Source organism: Miniopterus schreibersii (genome assembly GCF_964146895.1).
Source record: "Miniopterus schreibersii genome assembly, chromosome: 7".
Classification (NCBI taxonomy): domain Eukaryota; kingdom Metazoa; phylum Chordata; class Mammalia; order Chiroptera; family Miniopteridae; genus Miniopterus; species Miniopterus schreibersii.
Genome location: NC_138108.1, coordinates 34,617,872 through 34,636,723, shown reverse-complemented (window position 1 = coordinate 34,636,723; position 18,852 = coordinate 34,617,872). Strand labels below are relative to the sequence as shown.

At 38.5% G+C, this 18,852-nt stretch overlaps 1 protein-coding gene across 2 annotated transcripts in view; it reads right to left on the bottom strand.

The window, feature by feature from the left end:
• Nucleotides 1-2,055: 2,055 nt before the first annotated feature.
• FRZB (frizzled related protein) overlaps nucleotides 2,056-18,852 on the bottom strand; it is a 28,916-nt gene continuing 12,119 nt past the window's right edge. For both annotated transcript variants that reach the window (XM_081142962.1, XM_081142963.1), the window contains 4 exons: nucleotides 10,167-10,232; nucleotides 6,203-6,407; nucleotides 5,758-5,821; nucleotides 2,056-2,460 (listed from right to left, as the gene is read on the bottom strand). In XM_081142962.1, coding sequence (XP_080999088.1) covers nucleotides 2,344-2,460; nucleotides 5,758-5,821; nucleotides 6,203-6,407; nucleotides 10,167-10,232 — 452 coding nt within the window. In that variant the 3' untranslated portion in view covers nucleotides 2,056-2,343. The remainder of the gene's footprint in view (nucleotides 2,461-5,757; nucleotides 5,822-6,202; nucleotides 6,408-10,166; nucleotides 10,233-18,852) is intronic.

Sequence of the window (18,852 nt, the reverse complement as noted above, 5' to 3'; positions counted from 1 at the left end):
TAGAAATGGTTTTGCAGTCTGATTAGAAATGTGACCGTCATGATAAAAATCATGTCATCCCCCAAAAGACGTTTTCCTTGCACATAATGTATTATTAACGATATTGCAATTATCAAACTACAAAATCAAATGTACTTTACTCATGGACCTTATAGACTTTAAAATAACTGACAGAGCCTCACGTAGATGAGCAAAATCAGGCATTGCCCGTGTAGATCATTTAAATGGAAGGTGGCAAAGAAAAAACAACAAACCCCACTGCTGAACCTAAGAATCTGCTCCTCTTTTGCTTATAAATATCATAATTGTATATGTATTGAGCATAAATTGTTTCAAACCTCTACCCAAAAACTATTACCCCATCCCCAAAAAGACAGAAAACTGCAGAGGCTGGAAACATCTGTGGCTTTCATTGTACATCAAGATATTTAATCATATAAAATTCACCATACTGTGCTTTGGAAGAGTTGATGACATTTTGTGGATCTGAGAAACCAATTCCTTTCCGTCTCCTGCAGCCAATTTTTGCCCTTCTCGCCATAGTTAACATGGAAAAGGCATGGGAAACCAGGGCCATGCAGAAGCACCACTTTCCAGTCCTTGGTCCTTGAAGCTCAAGTTGGGGCATAAATCTCCCGATGAGAGATCCTGAGATGCAGTTAGTTCTTCCATGTGGCACTTCCCTGTGACCCTGTGGCATGCTCCCCTTTTCAAGCTACAACAGCAGCATCTAGAAAGAGATGCCCCTGCCCTAGCGTCTGAGAATAAACCCAAAGGGCAGAGGGCGGAACTGTGTGAAAGCAGCCACAGGGCCTCACAAAGAGCTGCAGTTCTTACGAAGGTGGGAACTTCCTTCCACTGAGGAAACTGTTGGGGGTGGGGGTCTGTCAGAAGGCAAGGACGTTCTCGGACTTCCAAAACAGAACTTCGATGAATTATTATTTACCATTTTAGGAAACGTGTTCAGGCATAAATTTCATCCTTGCCCGACTGTGCTTGTAGAAGAAAACAGCACCATTTTGCTTCATACGTGTTTTATTTTCAGCATATCATAGCTTAGAAATTTGTTTCTACAATGTGAAATGTATAAATGGAGAGGAATGAGACTTTCCAATGATTGGCACAGGCTCTAAAGAATCCTACTGAAGGAAGTCAAAGCATCATTTGTTCCCCATGGTCCTTGGGGACAGCACTGCAGCTTGGGTAATGAGAAGGTATGTCTGGTTCAAAAGTCAGAGTAGCCTCTCTCCTGAAGACCGTAATTCCTTTTATTAGACATATTTTACTGAGCATTAAACAGCACAAATCCAAATGATAAAGTCCAGGCCAGAGCATAGGCCTGTAATTCAGTCAGCTTTGTGTGAATGCACACACACACACACACACATCCCTTGCACATTTTACCATCCTGCAAACTACAGCACTTTATAGAGCTACATACCTTTTAAAAATAACACCCCGGTGCACACACATACATACTTTCTTCTCTTGGTCAATGCAGCAAGTTATTTTTAAAAGAAGAAAAAAAAGATTCCAGTGGGTTTGTTTAAAATTAAACAGAGCTATGACAGTAACAGCAGATGTCTAGCTGTAATTCACTTCTCTAATGCTAACAAATATATGTATTCATAAGCAAATCCAATGTATTGCCCAAAGATAAATGCTACTGTTAACACCCCAACAGCTACTGGTTTCAGTTGTGCTTCTCGATCAGGCAAAATGTTCTTTCCCCAACTCCTAACATTATTTATTTTGCTTCCTGCCAATCTTGCAAATAATTCATCTTGTGTGTCTTTTGCTCATAAATGCTTCCTGGTGCTTGATTGCTTTGCCTACGTGGCATTTGATTTCCATCTGCAATTTTACCTTTATAAACATGTAGGACTTTTTAAGAGTGAGGAGAATGCCCAAAAGGCATGTGAAAATGAGGCTGTAATTAGATCAGCCAAATATATTGTACAGCTTATTTAGCTTTCCCTCTTTGTATCCATTATTGCATTCCCAATCTGGGTGCAGAGCAGTGAATTAACATTTACTCCAGCAAAGAGACCCTGGTATCAACATGTTTAATTTATTATTATTGCAAAGAACAGTTTTCCCATGATTAGTGAAATAGAATACATATAATATATTTAAGGATCTGCACCCAGACCACAAAAAAGGGAGTAGGGAAAGGGAAGAGAAAAGCAGAAAACAAAAGAGAAAATAGAGTAATATCTGTTACCACGTGAGTTTTGTGGTAAAAAATAGAATATGACGTGCAATAGTGCAATTTTCCTTTGCTAGTCCAGCAATGCAAGTTTTAAGAGGAAGTCCACGGATGTCCTTTCTGCATTTCAGGGTCTAGTTGCGTGCTTGCCGGGGGTTAGAGCTCCTGCCGGGCTTCTGACTCTGCGCGGAATCACTGTGGCTGGAGTCACTTTTATTCAGGCCAAGATGACGGAGCTTCATATCCCAGCGCTGTGAAATTGAAAACAAAAAATGGTCACATGCACATGTCACCAGGGTTTGTCATTTCTATTATTCTAATAACTGAGTGAGACTGCAAAGTCAGGTCTCAAAAGCATTTTACTACTTCCCAAAGCTATAAACTCTGTATCTTAAGGTTACAATGAAATTGACGCTATCTGAACATAATTCTCAGATTTTCAAAAGCACAAAATTGTCCACCTATGTCAATAATGCTTTCGTATCAAACCTTAAGCTTCAAATTTCCACATCAGTAAATGGTGACACAAGTATCTATCGCTGTCTGTGAGATTTCCTGAGATAACAAACACTAGTCTGGCCCTTTTCAGGTGGTCAACAAACGGAAGACCTACACAGAGAATTTGAAGGAAGAGCTATTTTTCACGTTCCTCTCTTACAACATATAAGAACATAGCCTTTTTAGATCTGTGTGATTTGAACAATGAAAAAATGAAAATTTGGGGTGGGAATTGTGTCTTTTAAAAATAGCTTTCTAAGTAATATCTACAAGGCCAATGAGTGGAACAGACAAGTTTCTGCCTTCATGCTAACTTTTACAAAGCAGACGTTACCAACATTTTTAATAACCACAATCAAGTTTACTAATGTTGCATATTAACAGTGCCAATAATGTTTAAATGTAATATAATAAATTAAAAGGGAGTTACATTATGAATATTACAAGTAGTAAAAAATAATAAAGACTATAGAAATACTACTCAAATTTCAATTAATATAGAAAATAACCTGTAGATCTTGATAAATGCAGATTCTCATTCATAGGGCCTGGAATGGGGCCCAAGATTTTCATATCTAACAAGCTCCCAGATGATGCCAATGTTGCTGGTCCAGGGACCACACTTTGAGTAGCAAGGAATTAATATCAGATTGCCCAAGTCCAAATTCTAACTCTGTCAGTTACCATGCAAAGTTTCTTAAACTTACTATGCCTCATTTTCATGATCAACACATTGGAATTAATAAAAGAATCTGCTTATAAGACTGGTCTGAAGATTAACAGATGAAAAATGTATAAAGTGCTTAGTTCATAATAAATTACCATTTTTTCAATTACTGAAACTAATTCTTCATTTCAGCACACTTTACTTCACAATCTTATTGTTTTTAATATTTACAAAAACAATCTGATTCTCAACTCCCCACGGCAGGCCAAGTATCTCAATTTCAACAACCTACTATAACAGAGGATTAAACAACCATTTGCATGGAAAACCATAAAAGGTCTTTATTTAAAAATTCTTGATCTATCCACTGAGAGCAAAAAAATCAGTTGAGAGGGCAATTCTTATTAAACAAACAAACAAACAAACAAAAAACAGTGTCCTCCATAAAACTATGTTTTCCAATCCTCAAATTAACTGGAAAATTAAAGATCTCAATCATTTTCATCAAAAGAGATTTCTACCCAAGGTCTTTAGTCCTAAGTATCTGCATATGAATTAAAAATTGTTGAGCATGTTTAAATCTAGACTAAGAATATAAAAAATTTCACAATAATAACTCTGTGTAGGTCCCCTATAGAAAACAAATAGATGGCCCTAGCTGGTTTTGCTCAGTGGTTAGAGCATCGGTCTGTGGACTGAAGAGTCCCAGGTTCAGTTCTGACCAAGGGCATGTACCTCAGCTGCAAGTTCGATCCCCTGCCCCGGTCAGGGCATGTGCAGGAGGCAACCAATTGACCTCTGTCTCTCTCTCTCTCTGTCTGTCTCTCTGCCTCTCTCCCTTCCACTCTCTCTGAAAAGCAATGGAAAAAATATCCTTGGGAGAAGCTAACAAAAAAGATAACAGAAAATATGTTTGCCTTACTAAGAAACAGGACAAACAAGCAATGTGTCCTAGGTCTTCACATGATGATAATTGTTTTGGTACCAAAAGAGAAGCCCTGTTACATGCTTTGCAGCAGGGATGTTAAAAATGCTTCCATCTGGTACAGAAATTTAGGACACATTCCTGTTCTGCATTAGCAAGCAGAAAACCAAATTAAAAGATTCCAAATAATGAAGTAGAACCACTTTTTAACAAACACCAAACTAATCAAAAAGAGATACAAATAGAGAATTCTCACAAGTCTGAACTTGAAATACATCTCATTTTTGACAAACACCCTGGTGCAGGGGGTGGGGAGGGAAGAGCTTACTGAAGGGCAGTTTCTCCCTGCAAAATAATGCCCTCTACATTTTTGTAGGTCACTTGAACTCAAATGTTTCTGCTGTGTCAAGTGCCAGATGTATAAGATAAACTGCCCAGGGGTGTTTAACTTACCCTGTAAATGTTTCCCAAGCCTTCAAGCTCACAGAAAGAGGATGTTTTATGTTTGGTGTAATTTCTGCTCTCCCTTCCCGCCTCCCTGCCCAGTACACACACACCCTTTTTGATTCTTTGCCCCTCGATGCATACTCTCCCATATTCCTTTCTTTGAAACAGATTTGCTTAATATAGTAAGAAGAAATGAAACCATCTATTAAAAAGGCAACTTAGAGTGATTTTTGAAAAAAAATGCATCAATTCCAGAATCTAAGAGTCACTGGCTTAAAAATAAAGCTACATGATCACTCTAAGGAGCTATATACAGATGAATGTGGCTGCACCTTTTTCATAGAAAATAATGGCTACGCATTGGGACAATATTGGGATTTTTCCTATTCATCTTTCTTCTTTTCTGTGACTCACAGAACTGCAACTTGTTCAAGGAAACAATATGCACAGCTAAACAAGACTGCATTTCTCAGCCTCTCTTGCAGCTAAGGGTGAACATGAGACCCAGTCTATGTAAGAGTTGATAGATGGGGCACTTGGAAACCCCTTTTTACCTCTCTTTTCTCCCTAAAATGCAGGTGTGATGCTGGAGGTGGGGCAGCTATCTCGTGACCTCCAGGTGAACATGAGTATGGAAGCAATACCATTAAAAATGGCAGAGCAGTAAGCTGGAAGGAACCTGGAGCCCTAGGGATAATGTGGGTCACCCTCCCAGGGCTGGGCTAACTACAGCTAGAATTCTCATTGTGAGAAGTTCAGTAACTATAGTTAGGTTTCTGATACATAAACAGAGAGCTTCCTAAATGAATTCCATATTAAAGACAATCTCAGCCTTGTAATTTTAAATATATATCCACACATATATAATACATACAGATACTCACATACATATATATCAGGTTTTAATGTTTCTCATGTAGTTGAGGGTGGCTATTTTGTATAAATGACAAGTGGCTGGTTTTCTACTTTTCTTTTTCTGTATATCCCTTTAAGTATAAAATAGAGGCTTACCTTAACTTTTTTACCCAGTCGATCCTTCCATTTTTCAGCAATAGAACCTTCCACCAACAGTAATCTGCATTTGTTTAAAGAAGCAAGCATTTTTGAAAAATTAAAACATATTACTAAAAAATACAAGGAACCATTGCAAAGAAGACTTGCCTGTGTGCCTGTTTCTCCTAGAAACAGAATGACCAAGGTGACCAAATTTTAGAATAGTAATTCTTAACTATCTGGGAGTCATGGGCCCCTTCAAGAACAAATGAAGTTATGGCCCAGCCTCCCCAGAAAAAGGCACACGCACAAATTATACACATACACTTTCGGGCCGACACATGCAATTGAGTGGCCCAACTAAGACCTCTCTGGAATCCCCCAGAAGGCGGACAGGTCCCACGGCAAGAGGCTCAGGGACAGATCCCGAGAGGCGGTCGGACGGGGCAGGCGGCCGGCTGACCTGGAGCGCTCCTCATCCTCGTAGCCCATGATGACGTACTCCTCGTTAACGCTGAGCGGCGGGCACAGGCAGCCCGAGCTGGCGTAGAGGGTCACCGTGTCCCTCGGGATGTTCACCAGCGAGGACTTCAGGACCTCCTTCACCTCCACTACCGCAGTCACATCATGGCACTTGGTCTTCACCTCTTTAACTTTAGCCCGAATGACTGGATGAAAGACAACAGAGCCGACGTGGTGATGCGAGACACAGAAGGCGACACAGGAAAAAGGACAAGGGGGCCTCTTTCTAGTCAAGTTTCCCACTTGATGCTCAATGAACGGAGAGGAAAAGTCAGCCAGGTGTTTCTGTCCTAGATGGTAGTGAGTGACACACGACATAACACACCTGTCCTCTTCATGTTCAGCCCTGATCCCCTTCCAATTTGTGTACATATATATCTGTATGTACATATGCACATATATGTATATCTAAGTGAATAATCAGAGGTCCAGTGACTCTGATGTAATTTCCTCCAAAATTTCATTGTGGGTGTGTGTACATGAGCATCCGCAGTTACAACTGCTATCAACAAGAATTTAAACTTGATTAATTTCACTATATGTGAAGACCTAGTACTTAAATATGCTTCATCTTCTTGTCAGTATTCTTTTACCAGGTCTATTAATGGGTTTTCTGAAGAGTTGGGGGTCTCATTAGTACTATAAAGTTGTCCGCTTCTACTGTATTTCCAAACTGGTTCTGCAATCTTTTCACCCTCCTCATGTAAGCTCACTGTTTGGACATCAGCTCCTTTTTTCCTTTGTTTCAGCACAGATTTTCTTTCATATGCTCCTGCAAATATTCTACCTTTTTTAAGGAAAAATGGTCACCACTAGACCTTGTTTCCTCCGTCGTCTTTGAAGTCAGACACTAACAGTCCTTCCCCTCACATGCTGTGGAACAGTCTAACACGCCAATTGCATTAATCTACCTCTCCGGGTGTGTACACCGACACCCAGTTTATCTCACAAGTGTTGGCTTCACTTCTCAATAGAAAGACAAACTGCCTTAAAAGTAATCAATTCAGTTGCAGAGTTGAAGACTTTGACTCATAATCTAGCAAGTACAGCTCTGCTTTCCTGCATTTCTCTTCTTTGGAGGGGCCAAATTCTTTAGATTCCTTTTTTTTTCAGGGGGAGTGTGAAAAAGCCTACAAAGTAAAAATATCCATTTGTAAGAAGTCAATGGCTTTCTCCCAGGCACCCTCATTGCTCTAGTTCAATATCTGTGGGTGTTATACAGAGAAAAACACAATGGATCCAAATGAATCCACTTTTTAAAAGCCTCTTAGGCACATATCAGCAAACCACTTTCATCTGAGCCACATATTTTAGGTATTTTCAACTCCAAAAGAATGAAAAAAAGTAATCCATGAAAATATAAAGCCAGCTAATAAGCCCCATCCATGCCCCAACTCCATACAGAAACTTATCTAATAACATTCCACCAGTACAACATACATATAATAATTAAGTTACTAATTCTAAAAACTTAAGGGCAAAAACATCATTTTTCTTCACAGTTATTTTGATTTTCAGAAAAGTAGGTGTCTCAAATATGAGAACTTATAGCAAACAAAATATAACTGCCCTGCTGTCCCCGCTTGGAGTGACTTGTGGGCAAAGGAATCCCTTTCTGTCAGTGCTCTCTCTGTTCTGTATTTTAACAAGAGATAAGACTTCCCTTTTGGAAATGTCATATGGGAGAATCAGATGATAAATTTACAACCCAGCTAGCAGACATTTTTGGGGTCCTGGTTTATGTGAATGTGCTTCATAGCATCCATCAACTTTTAGAGATTAGTGAACTGTGCAAATGTTCTCAAGCTAATGATTTATTTACCCAGTATGGCTACTATTTTCATTAGAAATTTTTAGCACACACACCCCCTCCAAAATAAATATCTCTCTGCAAGACTTACTTTATTATTCAAGTAATTTTGGTAAAGCTCAACAGATTTTACCTGAACTAATTCTGAATGAAGCAGAGATGTTGTCTGAATTATCAATTGCTCCTGCCCCCACTTTGTTTTCTCAACAGACACATAGGGATTTAAGAAAGATAATAATATCCATATTTTGGAGTTTTAAATGTTTTCTTTCAGACTTTTTTTTCTTCTATTTAATCACTGGAGTGCCTGCCTTCCCCAAAGCAGCTCTAAGTGAGCCCCAGACAAGTGAAAAGCCCTGAACTGTAGGCAACCTGGTATTACTGTTTGGTTATGAAAAAGAAATTATCTTCTTTCCATTAATTGTGATCTGTATCCCATTTCCATTTTATGTTATAATATTCACTCAGCTACCTTGTTGAAGATATTTTCTTTCCATGACTTGTAACCACTAGTATTTTTTTGCCACTCATTTTTTTTTTTAGAGAGAGAGTGGAAGGGAGGGAGCGGGGAAAGAGAGAGAAAGATCAGTGTGAGAGAGACACATCGATTGGCTGCCTCCGTAGCATGCATCCAGGGATGAACTTTCAACCCAGGTACGTGCCCTTGAGAGGGCCGAGGCTCTAACCACTGAGCAACACTGGCCAGGCATAACCACTAGTATTTTAACTTTTGACAAAAATAACAGCACCAACTGTTGCAGCACCAAGAAAACTGGATAAAATAAAAAATGATTAATAAAGTAAAATAAATACAAACTCAACTGTTTCCCCGATATAACATTTTCATTCTGCTTTTATTTGTAGTATAATTTGTACTTAAAAGTTCATATATCATTTTTCAGTCTCCTAAAAGTTAAGTCTTTCCCTGTGATTTTTCACATCTGACCTTCCAACCTTGGAAAGTGCGACCACTATTGGCTAAGAGAAACTAGATTCTTAAGATGAGTAGTAGCATGGAATAAAAACTGAATCCATCAAATAAACACTTGGGAAACTACATGCATTTATTTTAAACAGATTTACCTACATTGAGAATTTTCTACTTTATACCTTTTAATACACAGTATTTTCAAAAATATCAAAGATAACTCTTGCAGAGCTTTACCCATTTATCTCCTTGCAATTCCCAAAAGTACAAAAGTAAAAATGTATCTGTTGTAGGCGTCCTATAGCCTCTAAAATAGGGCATGTAAATTCAATAATTAAACTCTCATTTAATAATAATAAAGCTCCCTTCAAAAATCAATTTAATTCCCATGTTTATTCATGGACTCAGCATCAATAGTATTCTACAGATATAGTAACATGACCTTTATTAATCTCCTAGATGCTAGAAAAATAGTGACAATAAAATGCTGATGGAACACAGCAAATATTGATTTGCCCCTTATTTTATCAACTGGAAAACTCTACTGACTCTTCAAATAACTGGTGATTGAAATTTGTGACTCTGAAGCATGAAAGCACCCAAAAGTACATTCTGAATAATCAAAGAAAGGATAACTTAGGTTCGATAATCACTAATGAAATAATAAGAAGAATTTATCTCATGGGGCAGTTGAGAAAAATACATTATGTATGGAAACCTCCTAGCACAGTACCTGGCACAGACACAGCAGGCTGTTCCCCCTTCAGTTGAGTTTGTCGGCCACATTTGAATCCATAGCTCTTTAATTCATATTTTATCAGAATGTCACATTTCTAGGTCAAGCTAGATAACAAAACATTTCCGTCACTGAATACTAACACCTTTTATAAGTGTTATTTTCCAACTCTGTCCATGTTTCCCACGGGATAGAGTGATTGAAGGAAGCAAATTTAACTCCATTAACCATCCCTTATGCATCAAAGCGCTCCTCTGTTTACCACACTGAAGCTGAACTTAAAGCACCCCTCCTGCTCACATCCTCCTGATTCTTGAACTGCTCTACTAATTTACACACACACACACACACACACACACACACACACACACACACACACACACACTTTCTTAACACAGCAGTTCACAGGTCAACCATGAAGTTATCCTTACCATAGTTGTAATTGTTTCGGAAATAGGTCTTCTGTGTAGCTCTAATAGGTTTACATTTGCAGCGTTCTGAAAAACATAACATTATATTTGTAAGCAAAATTTCAACAATAGCTTTCATTTATTTTTTGGTTGATTAGATCCAATTTGGCGGTGAGAAGGCTCTTAGTGATTCCGTGTCTGATCTCTTTCTCTAGAATCACATTCATGTTTATTCTATCTATAGACTTTTTTTCAATATAGGTAGGCTCAGAAGTTCCTACTCTCTAACAAACCATCCAAATCCTGAGGAAACTCCCTGCACCACCACGCACAAGGAGAGCATGACCCCCGAACCCTCAAAGAGGATGCTTAGTGCTTATGGAAGTAGAATCAATGCCGACTGAGAGGCAACTTTCTACTTATGCTCAGGCAACTACCATCTGCATCCGTATACGCTTTACGATTACACAGCACTCCTCCAAATATTAGCTCCTGGATCAAAAGCTACTCAATGAGATAAGCAGGTATTATTACAACCTAGTGAACTTTGGGAAGTTTTTAAGAAGACAGGCCATGAGTCCCTTCATAGGCGGAATAACTGTTAAACTCAATGGTATTTTTATATTTAGTGCAGGAAATTACTACATGCATATTTTGGAATGAGAGGTTCCTGTTTTTTAACTATATGGTGCATAGTGACCAACACACATTTTATATGTAACATAGGTGTTTGTCATAGTAGTTCTAATTATCTCAAAAAACTCTTGGCAAAAATATGCCATCACTGGACTGAGTCTAATACAATGTCATTAACATATAATTTTGCTTGAGCATAAACAAACGGATTTCATAAAACTTCCCAAGTAGAGATTTTTCAAAAATTATATACTTCATATACAGGACAAATCATTTAACATCTTGGAAAGTGGATTACTATATTATTTACAGGTTACTTAACTAAAAAAATATATGTCATACATGCATCATAAGCATGGTAGGTTGTTAGTCATTAAAGTCAATATGAGAATAGGGAATAATACAATTATCTTAGAAAACATTTGTTTGTGTAAGATTTCTTTAAAATAGTGCCCTGAGAAAGATTCATAAAAATGAAATGGTATGTGTTTCTTCTATTTTGACACAGAAAAAGGGAAATAGAACACATGAATCACAGAAAGAAAGCTGACAAAAATATTTGTTTAAAAAGTGTTTTATGTTAACATGGAGACCAATAATAGGCAGAAGTTTTGTTGACCACATGATATTGTGTTTTCAAATCAAAATAATTTTTAGATTTCAGCCATACTTAGAGATAACATGCTTTAAAGCAGCAATCCCAAGGACAGTAGCACCCTTAGTATCAGCTTTTAAGTTCTGGAAATAAGCACCTCCATTGGGGACAGGCGCAGTTGTACAAAGCAGTTGCAGCAAGAACTGTTGTTCTCGCCCACAAGAGAGGTGAGAAATGTCTCATTGCTACACATAGCACTTCATCTGTTCTGCAGATATCACCCACAATTTCTGCAGAACAAATATTTTAAGCCAGTAAATAATGGGTAATATCCGTGCTGGTTGCTATTTTAAAGAAGATTCTTCCAATAATAACTTTCTTATTAGCAAAACATTTGTGTTCTCATTTTTTAAAAATGGGAAGTGATCTACTTCTATACTCTATAGTTTTATTTTGTACAGAAATGTTATATATTTTTTAAGGAAAGGTATTCTTGAGATGAGACTATTTCTGAAGATTTGCAAATTATCTTCACCCGCATATAGATAAGGGCTTGCACTTTTCTGTCATTTAAAAATATCTATCAAAAATAATGCATATAGCCCGGCTGGGCGTGGCTCAGCAGTTGAGCATCGACCTAGGATCCAGGAGATCACGGTTCGATTCCCGCTCAGGGCACATGCCTGGGCTGCGGGCTCGATCCCCAGTCAAGGACTTGCAGGAGGCAGCTGATCAATGATGACTCATCACTGATGTTTCTCTCTCTCTCCCTCTCCCTTCCTCTCTCTGAAATCAATAAAGATATATATATTAAAAATAATAATAATAATGCATGTAGATACATTACTACATATTTGTAATTCTTCAGAAATTTGCACATGCTCTAATAAAAAAAACTCTTGGCAAAAATATACCACCACTGGACTGAGTCTAATATGATTTTATCATATAACTTTGCTTGAGCATTAATCAATGGATTCCATAAAACTTCCCGAGCAGAGATTTTTCAAAAATTATATCATGAAATAATTTAGGAAGATTTTTCAAGTAAATATTTACATATCTACATATACATAACTAGACCACTTCCTAATAGCTAATGAGCTAAGCAACTCTATTCTTGGGACAAAATTTTGTTCGTCCTCAATGCACTTATTTCTGGTGGTCTCAAAAGTGGCAATGTCCTACCATATGTGTGGCCCTTCCCATGCTCAACCCCTAGCTCTTGCTATAAGCAATTATCTGTCTAGTTGAAGTAACTAGTAGCTCAAATGAAATAACAAGGGTAATAAGGAAGAGTGGAATTTTACATCTACAAGGTTCAAATATGGAAGAACTTCCTTTCACTTATTTACGCTAACTAACCCAAACATATTCATGAAAGTGTGTCTTAGATCAAGAGATCTGGAGGAGTATCCTTTTTCTAATGTTTACTCACATCTACATATATATTCCCCAAAAGCCCAAGAACTTGAAATTTGTAAAGAATCAAGAGGGATGCACTGCATACACTATTTATTCCATTTTTTGTACCTGCCACCCTAAATCAGACTGTAGCAGCTTCTTTTTCTTTCCTACCAATAGTTGATTTCTCAGACTTTTATTGGGCCACTCGTATTATTATCATTTCTACTTTAATTTGCTAATAATTTTGCTAATAGTCTTTCTCTCCAGCTTCCCAATGGCACATGGTTTTTAAATGTTATAGTGGTAAAAGAAAATCTATTTACTGAGCTTTGCACACACACAAAAAATTAGATATTCATTTGCTTGCATTCCACTGTGGAGAAGAAAAGCTTGTACAGAAACTGGTGTTCTTATCCAAGGGAAAAAATAAGAAAAAGAAGCTGGCAGCAACAAAATAAGTGACAAAGAGTCCTTCAAAATGTGGGGGAGGTTTCGATATTAGCAACTCGTTCACCTCAAAGTTTAGGATGACACAGGACACTCTGAGTTGAGAACTGCATGCCATCCTACATCCCACAAGCTTCCTTGGGCATGACCAGGAAACTGTCTTCAACAGCTCTCCCCACATCCTGAAATCAGTGATCTCCATCCTAGCACAAGCGTGAGTTTATCACCCTAATACAAATATGAGTTTGCAAAATTAGCATGCCCAGAGCTCCACACACCTTGGTCTGCACTTCCAGGGAGATGCCCTACGGTACATGGCAGGGCCTGAGAGGAAAGTGATCACATCCTTTATTCAGTTTTCTGCTCATAAAAATTGGCTCATAAATATTGAAAACACAAAAAGATAATATTATTTTAAAGGGTCATATGGTTTTACAAGCTCTAAAGAATTATAAATACCTAATACAAGTATGAAATTTGGTTCCCACCGGACCTTCACTATTTAATGCAACCTTGTTTGCGTTCCAGCTGAAGTGTGATATGCCTTTCAAACTAACTCTGACCTTTGTTTGAAACTGACTTCTCTTGTGTGTCATCCAGAGCTATAAGATTATAATTAACTTTGCAAGATTTTGAAACTCCTATAGCCTTTCATGACTTTGAAATACTACTACCTATGAATGAGTGCTTCTCGGCTTTTTTTAGGAAAAGACCTCAGATCCGTGCTCAGGATTTATTGTCAAAAAGTATAGGGGGGGAAGAAAATACAATTCTATTTATGTTACAATTCCCACTGTAATTCTTTCAAGACTGACTCTTTCTAGTCAGATCAGAGTTTAAATAATTTTAATTTGTACCAAATGCACTCACTATATGTTTTATATGCTGGCATTTGACTCTAGAAGCCCCCTCATCCCCTTTCCCTCCATTTTAAGACACTTTGGAGCAGACCACAAATTTTAAAACAAATGTAAAAATAAATGTTTATGATTCAAAAATCTACATCCTTAACTACGACTTCTTTACCGAGATCAAGGTCTATATATTTAACCACCTGTAAGAGGTGTCCACAGCATGACCTTAAGTAATTTTAAACATATGTCAATGTCCATCATACCAGGAACTTATCTTTCTCCTGTGGAAATAGTCTTTTCTGACTCTACAACCCTGGGATACCCATGCTTCTGTAAATATGAGATGGGAAAGGAAAAGAGAGCTAACATTTGTTGAACCCTTTCAATCACTTACATGTTAATTAATTCATTCTACAAATATTTATCGAGCACCTGCTATATGCCAACCTCTGTGCGAGGCATGTAAGGCACCTGATGAGCAATGCAGACAACGCAGAATGAGATACAGACACTGAACACATAATTACACCTACAATCATTTATTTTCACATGTGATGAATGCTATGAAAGAAGAGTACAGTGTGCAAAGAGAACATATAACTTGATGATCTAACCTAGACTGGTCTTCAAAGTCTTTCTGAGAAGATGCCATTTAAGCTTAAAACCTGAAAGATGAGTTGTAATTATCTAGGCAGGAACAGTATCTGAATATGTAAGACAGCAAAGACGTTCATAAAGGAGACTGCAAAGGAGCCTCCAATGACAGGGAGTCAAAAAGCTGAGCAAAGAGGATGTTACCAGAGAAAAGGAAAGAGGTGTCTGTGTCAAAAAACCCTCCAAGCTCAACTGAGCTAAGGAAGAAAAGTGCCCATTAAATCCAATTGGCAAGGAGAGGAGGGGACCCCGAACAAAGGAGAGGAGAGGACTTTGAAAGCCGGAGGGGTGCTTCATCCACTATACAAGAAGAGAAAGGAGGGAAGGTCCAGATGCCGACAGGCTTCTACATCTGTTGGTGGGATGATGACAGTTTCTTCTGATGGCTTATCCTTTCTCATTAAAGGTGGAGTGATATCATCAACTGTGGGGAATGAGGGGCCAAGAGAGGCAGGGTATGGAAGTATAAGGAGAGAACAGCTATAAAAGTTATTTTATTAAGTAGAAAGGCAAACTTTCTAAAGAATAAAGGTAGGATTGCTAGGCGGTGTTAACTATGTGTTTTAGTTTTATCTTGAACTTAAAATGAAACCAGTCATCCCAACTGAGTTATTTTCTCTGGCAACGAGAATTGGCGCTTTGCCAGATGAGCATGGCAGGAGAAAAGAAAGGCAAGGGAATTGAGGGTATTTTCAAGAGAATGATTATTACAGTACACCATTAAATCTCAGGTGGACAAGGAAATTGGTGCGAACAGACAATCAGCCTCAATGGAGTAACATTTTTAGCAGTGTGATATTAGAGCAAATCTGCTGGAATGAAAAGAAATGGTAGGCAAAGAGAAGGATACTTGAAATTAAATTAGACTGCTGGAGCTTCTGCTAGATGACCAAGTCCAGACTGTGCCCATGGAAATGGATAGCTGGGGCAGAACAGACAGAGTTGTGAAGAAGAAGTCCAAGCACAGATGGATTAGCTACTTTATAATCAATGGCAACACGGATGGGTGCCATTGTGGAACTTGACAGACAGCCCTTAAGGGAATGTGGGCAATATATCATTTGGCTTTCCAGAAGGTCAGTTCCATTCTAGAAACAAAGAGATTGTGAAACATGCTTAGATTTCACCCCTAAGACCACCTTCCCTTTTCCAAAATTGCAAGTCATGAAATGAACACTTCATTGAAATATAGAGGATCTTATGCCTAGGGCATAAAATAAAACATAGAACCCTAGTGTCCTGATCGCAATGATGAAGGAGATTTTAATGAGCAACAATGCATCTCCTGCAGAATCAGAAACCAAGTACATCTATACTGCAAGCCCTCTACTGGGGACCCAGCCATAACCTGGGCATGTGCCCTGATGGGGAATCAAACCAGCAGCCTCCTGGTGCACAGGAAGATGCTCAACCAAGTGAGCCACACCAGCCAGGGCAGAAACAGAAACTTTTAACTTACATGTGTTACATTTAGCTTTGGGGGAAGTATTAAAAAAAAAGAATAGAATTTAGAAATTATATTTGGTGTTATGCTCACACAAGGGCATACTATTACACAATAAAAAAGAATAAAATGATATACAGAACTAAACAAATAAATCTCAAAAACATTAAGCTTTAAAAACAAAAGCTGTCAGAATATGTACTGTTTGATTCCACTTATGTGACTCTGAAGAACAGACAACATTGATCTATGGCAGCAATTTTCAACCTTTCTCATCTCATGGAACACATAAATTAATTACTAAAATTCTGTGGCACACCATGAAATATATTCTATTTTTGCCAATCTGACAAAAAAATAGGTATAATTTCGATTCATTCACACTGGACGACTATTGCTGTTTTGGTTGTTGTCACTTTTTTATTTGACAATCTAAGGGAAAAGAAGTCATTGCCTGGAACTAAATAGTCAGGTATTGCATGTTTTAAAATTCTCGTGGCACACCAGTGTGCTGCGGCACAGCAGCTGAAAATCAATGCTCTATGGTAATCAGGTCAGAACTGTGCACAGGAAATTCAGGGGTGAAGGAAATATTCCTTATCTTGATCTGGGTAATAGCTACATGGGTGTATTCATTTGTCAAAATTCAGCGAGGCATACACTTGTGCATTTTACTGTAAGTAAATTACATCTCAATAAAGTACCAGTAACATAAAATTCATACAAGATATTTCTTTCATTTTTCCATAAACTGAAGTGTGTCATGGATTAGCAGCTGTTCATTATATATTTAAAATAATATTTATTCCCTAAACATAGACACAGGGCAAAAAATATCATATTAGATTTTACTTTGGATTAGAGCAGTATGTGGAAATGCAATGAAGTTGATTGGTGAACCCAGGTAATATAATAAGGCTTTAAAAAGCAAAAATAACATTTGCTCAATTTAGCTGAAAAAACAAACCTCAAATATTGTAATAAAGGTCTCAATTCATAGTTATTTGAACTTTGTAAAAGGGAATTGCTTAAGATTGAGAGGACTAACACTATATTAATAAGAAAAGGAAATTTAGTTACTCCTTTAGGATTTATGTCTTTGGAAATTTTTAAGTAAATTGCCTTTCACAAGGTGTCTGGATCCAAGAGTCATTCAGGATCAACAAAATATAAAGAGTCAATGCAATCTGCCCATATTCTCTTGTGAAATCTGAAGTGTGATATTTTGTCAGGTATTGCTCAGTGTGACATGCTCCAAAAAGATCAATTGACCAAAAAAAATAAAGTAGGCTTCACAGTCTTTTAGAATATAATGTTTCTACTCAACCCCAAGCACACAGAAAAGAGGTGACAGATAAAGGACACGCAGGCCACTGCTCACTCCCCCTCGCCTGTCCTTGGCATAGAACACGCCTGGGATGAAGAGGCGGGCGTTCAATGCTTGATGAATCGGAGGGTGGATGAAGCTTCAGAGCAGGGAACCTGGGAAAACAATGGTGCCGCATACTAAGGTGAAAGTTGCAAGGAGGCGATGTTTCATGAAAAGATAACTTTATTAAGTATGGTGTGTATGGAGTTACAAATAGGCTCCCCAGGTAGAGGTGCTGCTTATGGAGAAGTGTGGTGCTCTACCTGGGGGAGTGATCAGAACTAGTCACAGGGGGATGAGTTAGCCCATGCAGCTGGATGGACCCCAACAGGAAAAAATCACTGTAAGAAGAGAGGAGCGGAGGCCAAGCACAGAGCCTTGGGGAAAGCCCACACCCTGGGGGGAGGGGGGACAGGAGGAGAACCAGGACGATGTGGGACGTAGCTCAGGGGGGAGAATGCTTAGGAGTAAGAACTGGTCAAAAGTGTCAAATACTGTGTATATATGTACATATACATACATACATACATACATATATATATATATGTGTGTGCCACTGTAAAATTATAAAAATACTATGTTTTTATTTATACTAATTTTGCCTCCAATAAAGGGTAGATGTTTTCCCAAGTCAATTCAGCCTCTACAGTCAGTAAGCATTTGCACCAAAAGTGAAAAAAATAACACCTGGATTCCTTCCCAAAATTCGTAGGAAGCCAAAAGGGCAGAAAGAAGTCTGGAGAAGGAAAGAGAGAATGGGTCTATACTACCCAAGCTAGGTAGGCAGAGGCCATCCCACTAAAAGAGGGGGTGGCTGGGGCAGGCTGGTAGGTGCAGGCAATCAGGAATCTTCAGTTCCTCAGCAGCTGCCACTCAGCTGCGCAGAGGAGTTTCTCTAAGGACCTTTGAAATAGGGCCAGGGAGAGGCTAGTGAAAACACTGGGAGCGCACCCAACTGTACACTAGGGGATACTGCTAGTATTTCCCTCATTTGAAAATACACGGGTGGGCAAAAGTAGGTTTACAGCTGTTGGTATGGAAAACACAATGAGTAATAAATAAATAATAATAATACAAGAATAAACTCTGGCCAGGCCAGCATGGCTCAGTGGTTGGCCAGCGTGGCTCAGTGGTTGGCCAGCGTGGCTCAGTGGTTGGGCATAGACCTATGAACCTGGAGGTCAAGGTTCGATTCTCAGTCAGGGCACATGCCAGGGTTTCAGGCTTGATCCCCAGTTGGGGGTGTGCAGGAGGCAGCCAATCAATGACTCGCATCATTGATGTTTCCATTTCTCTTTCCC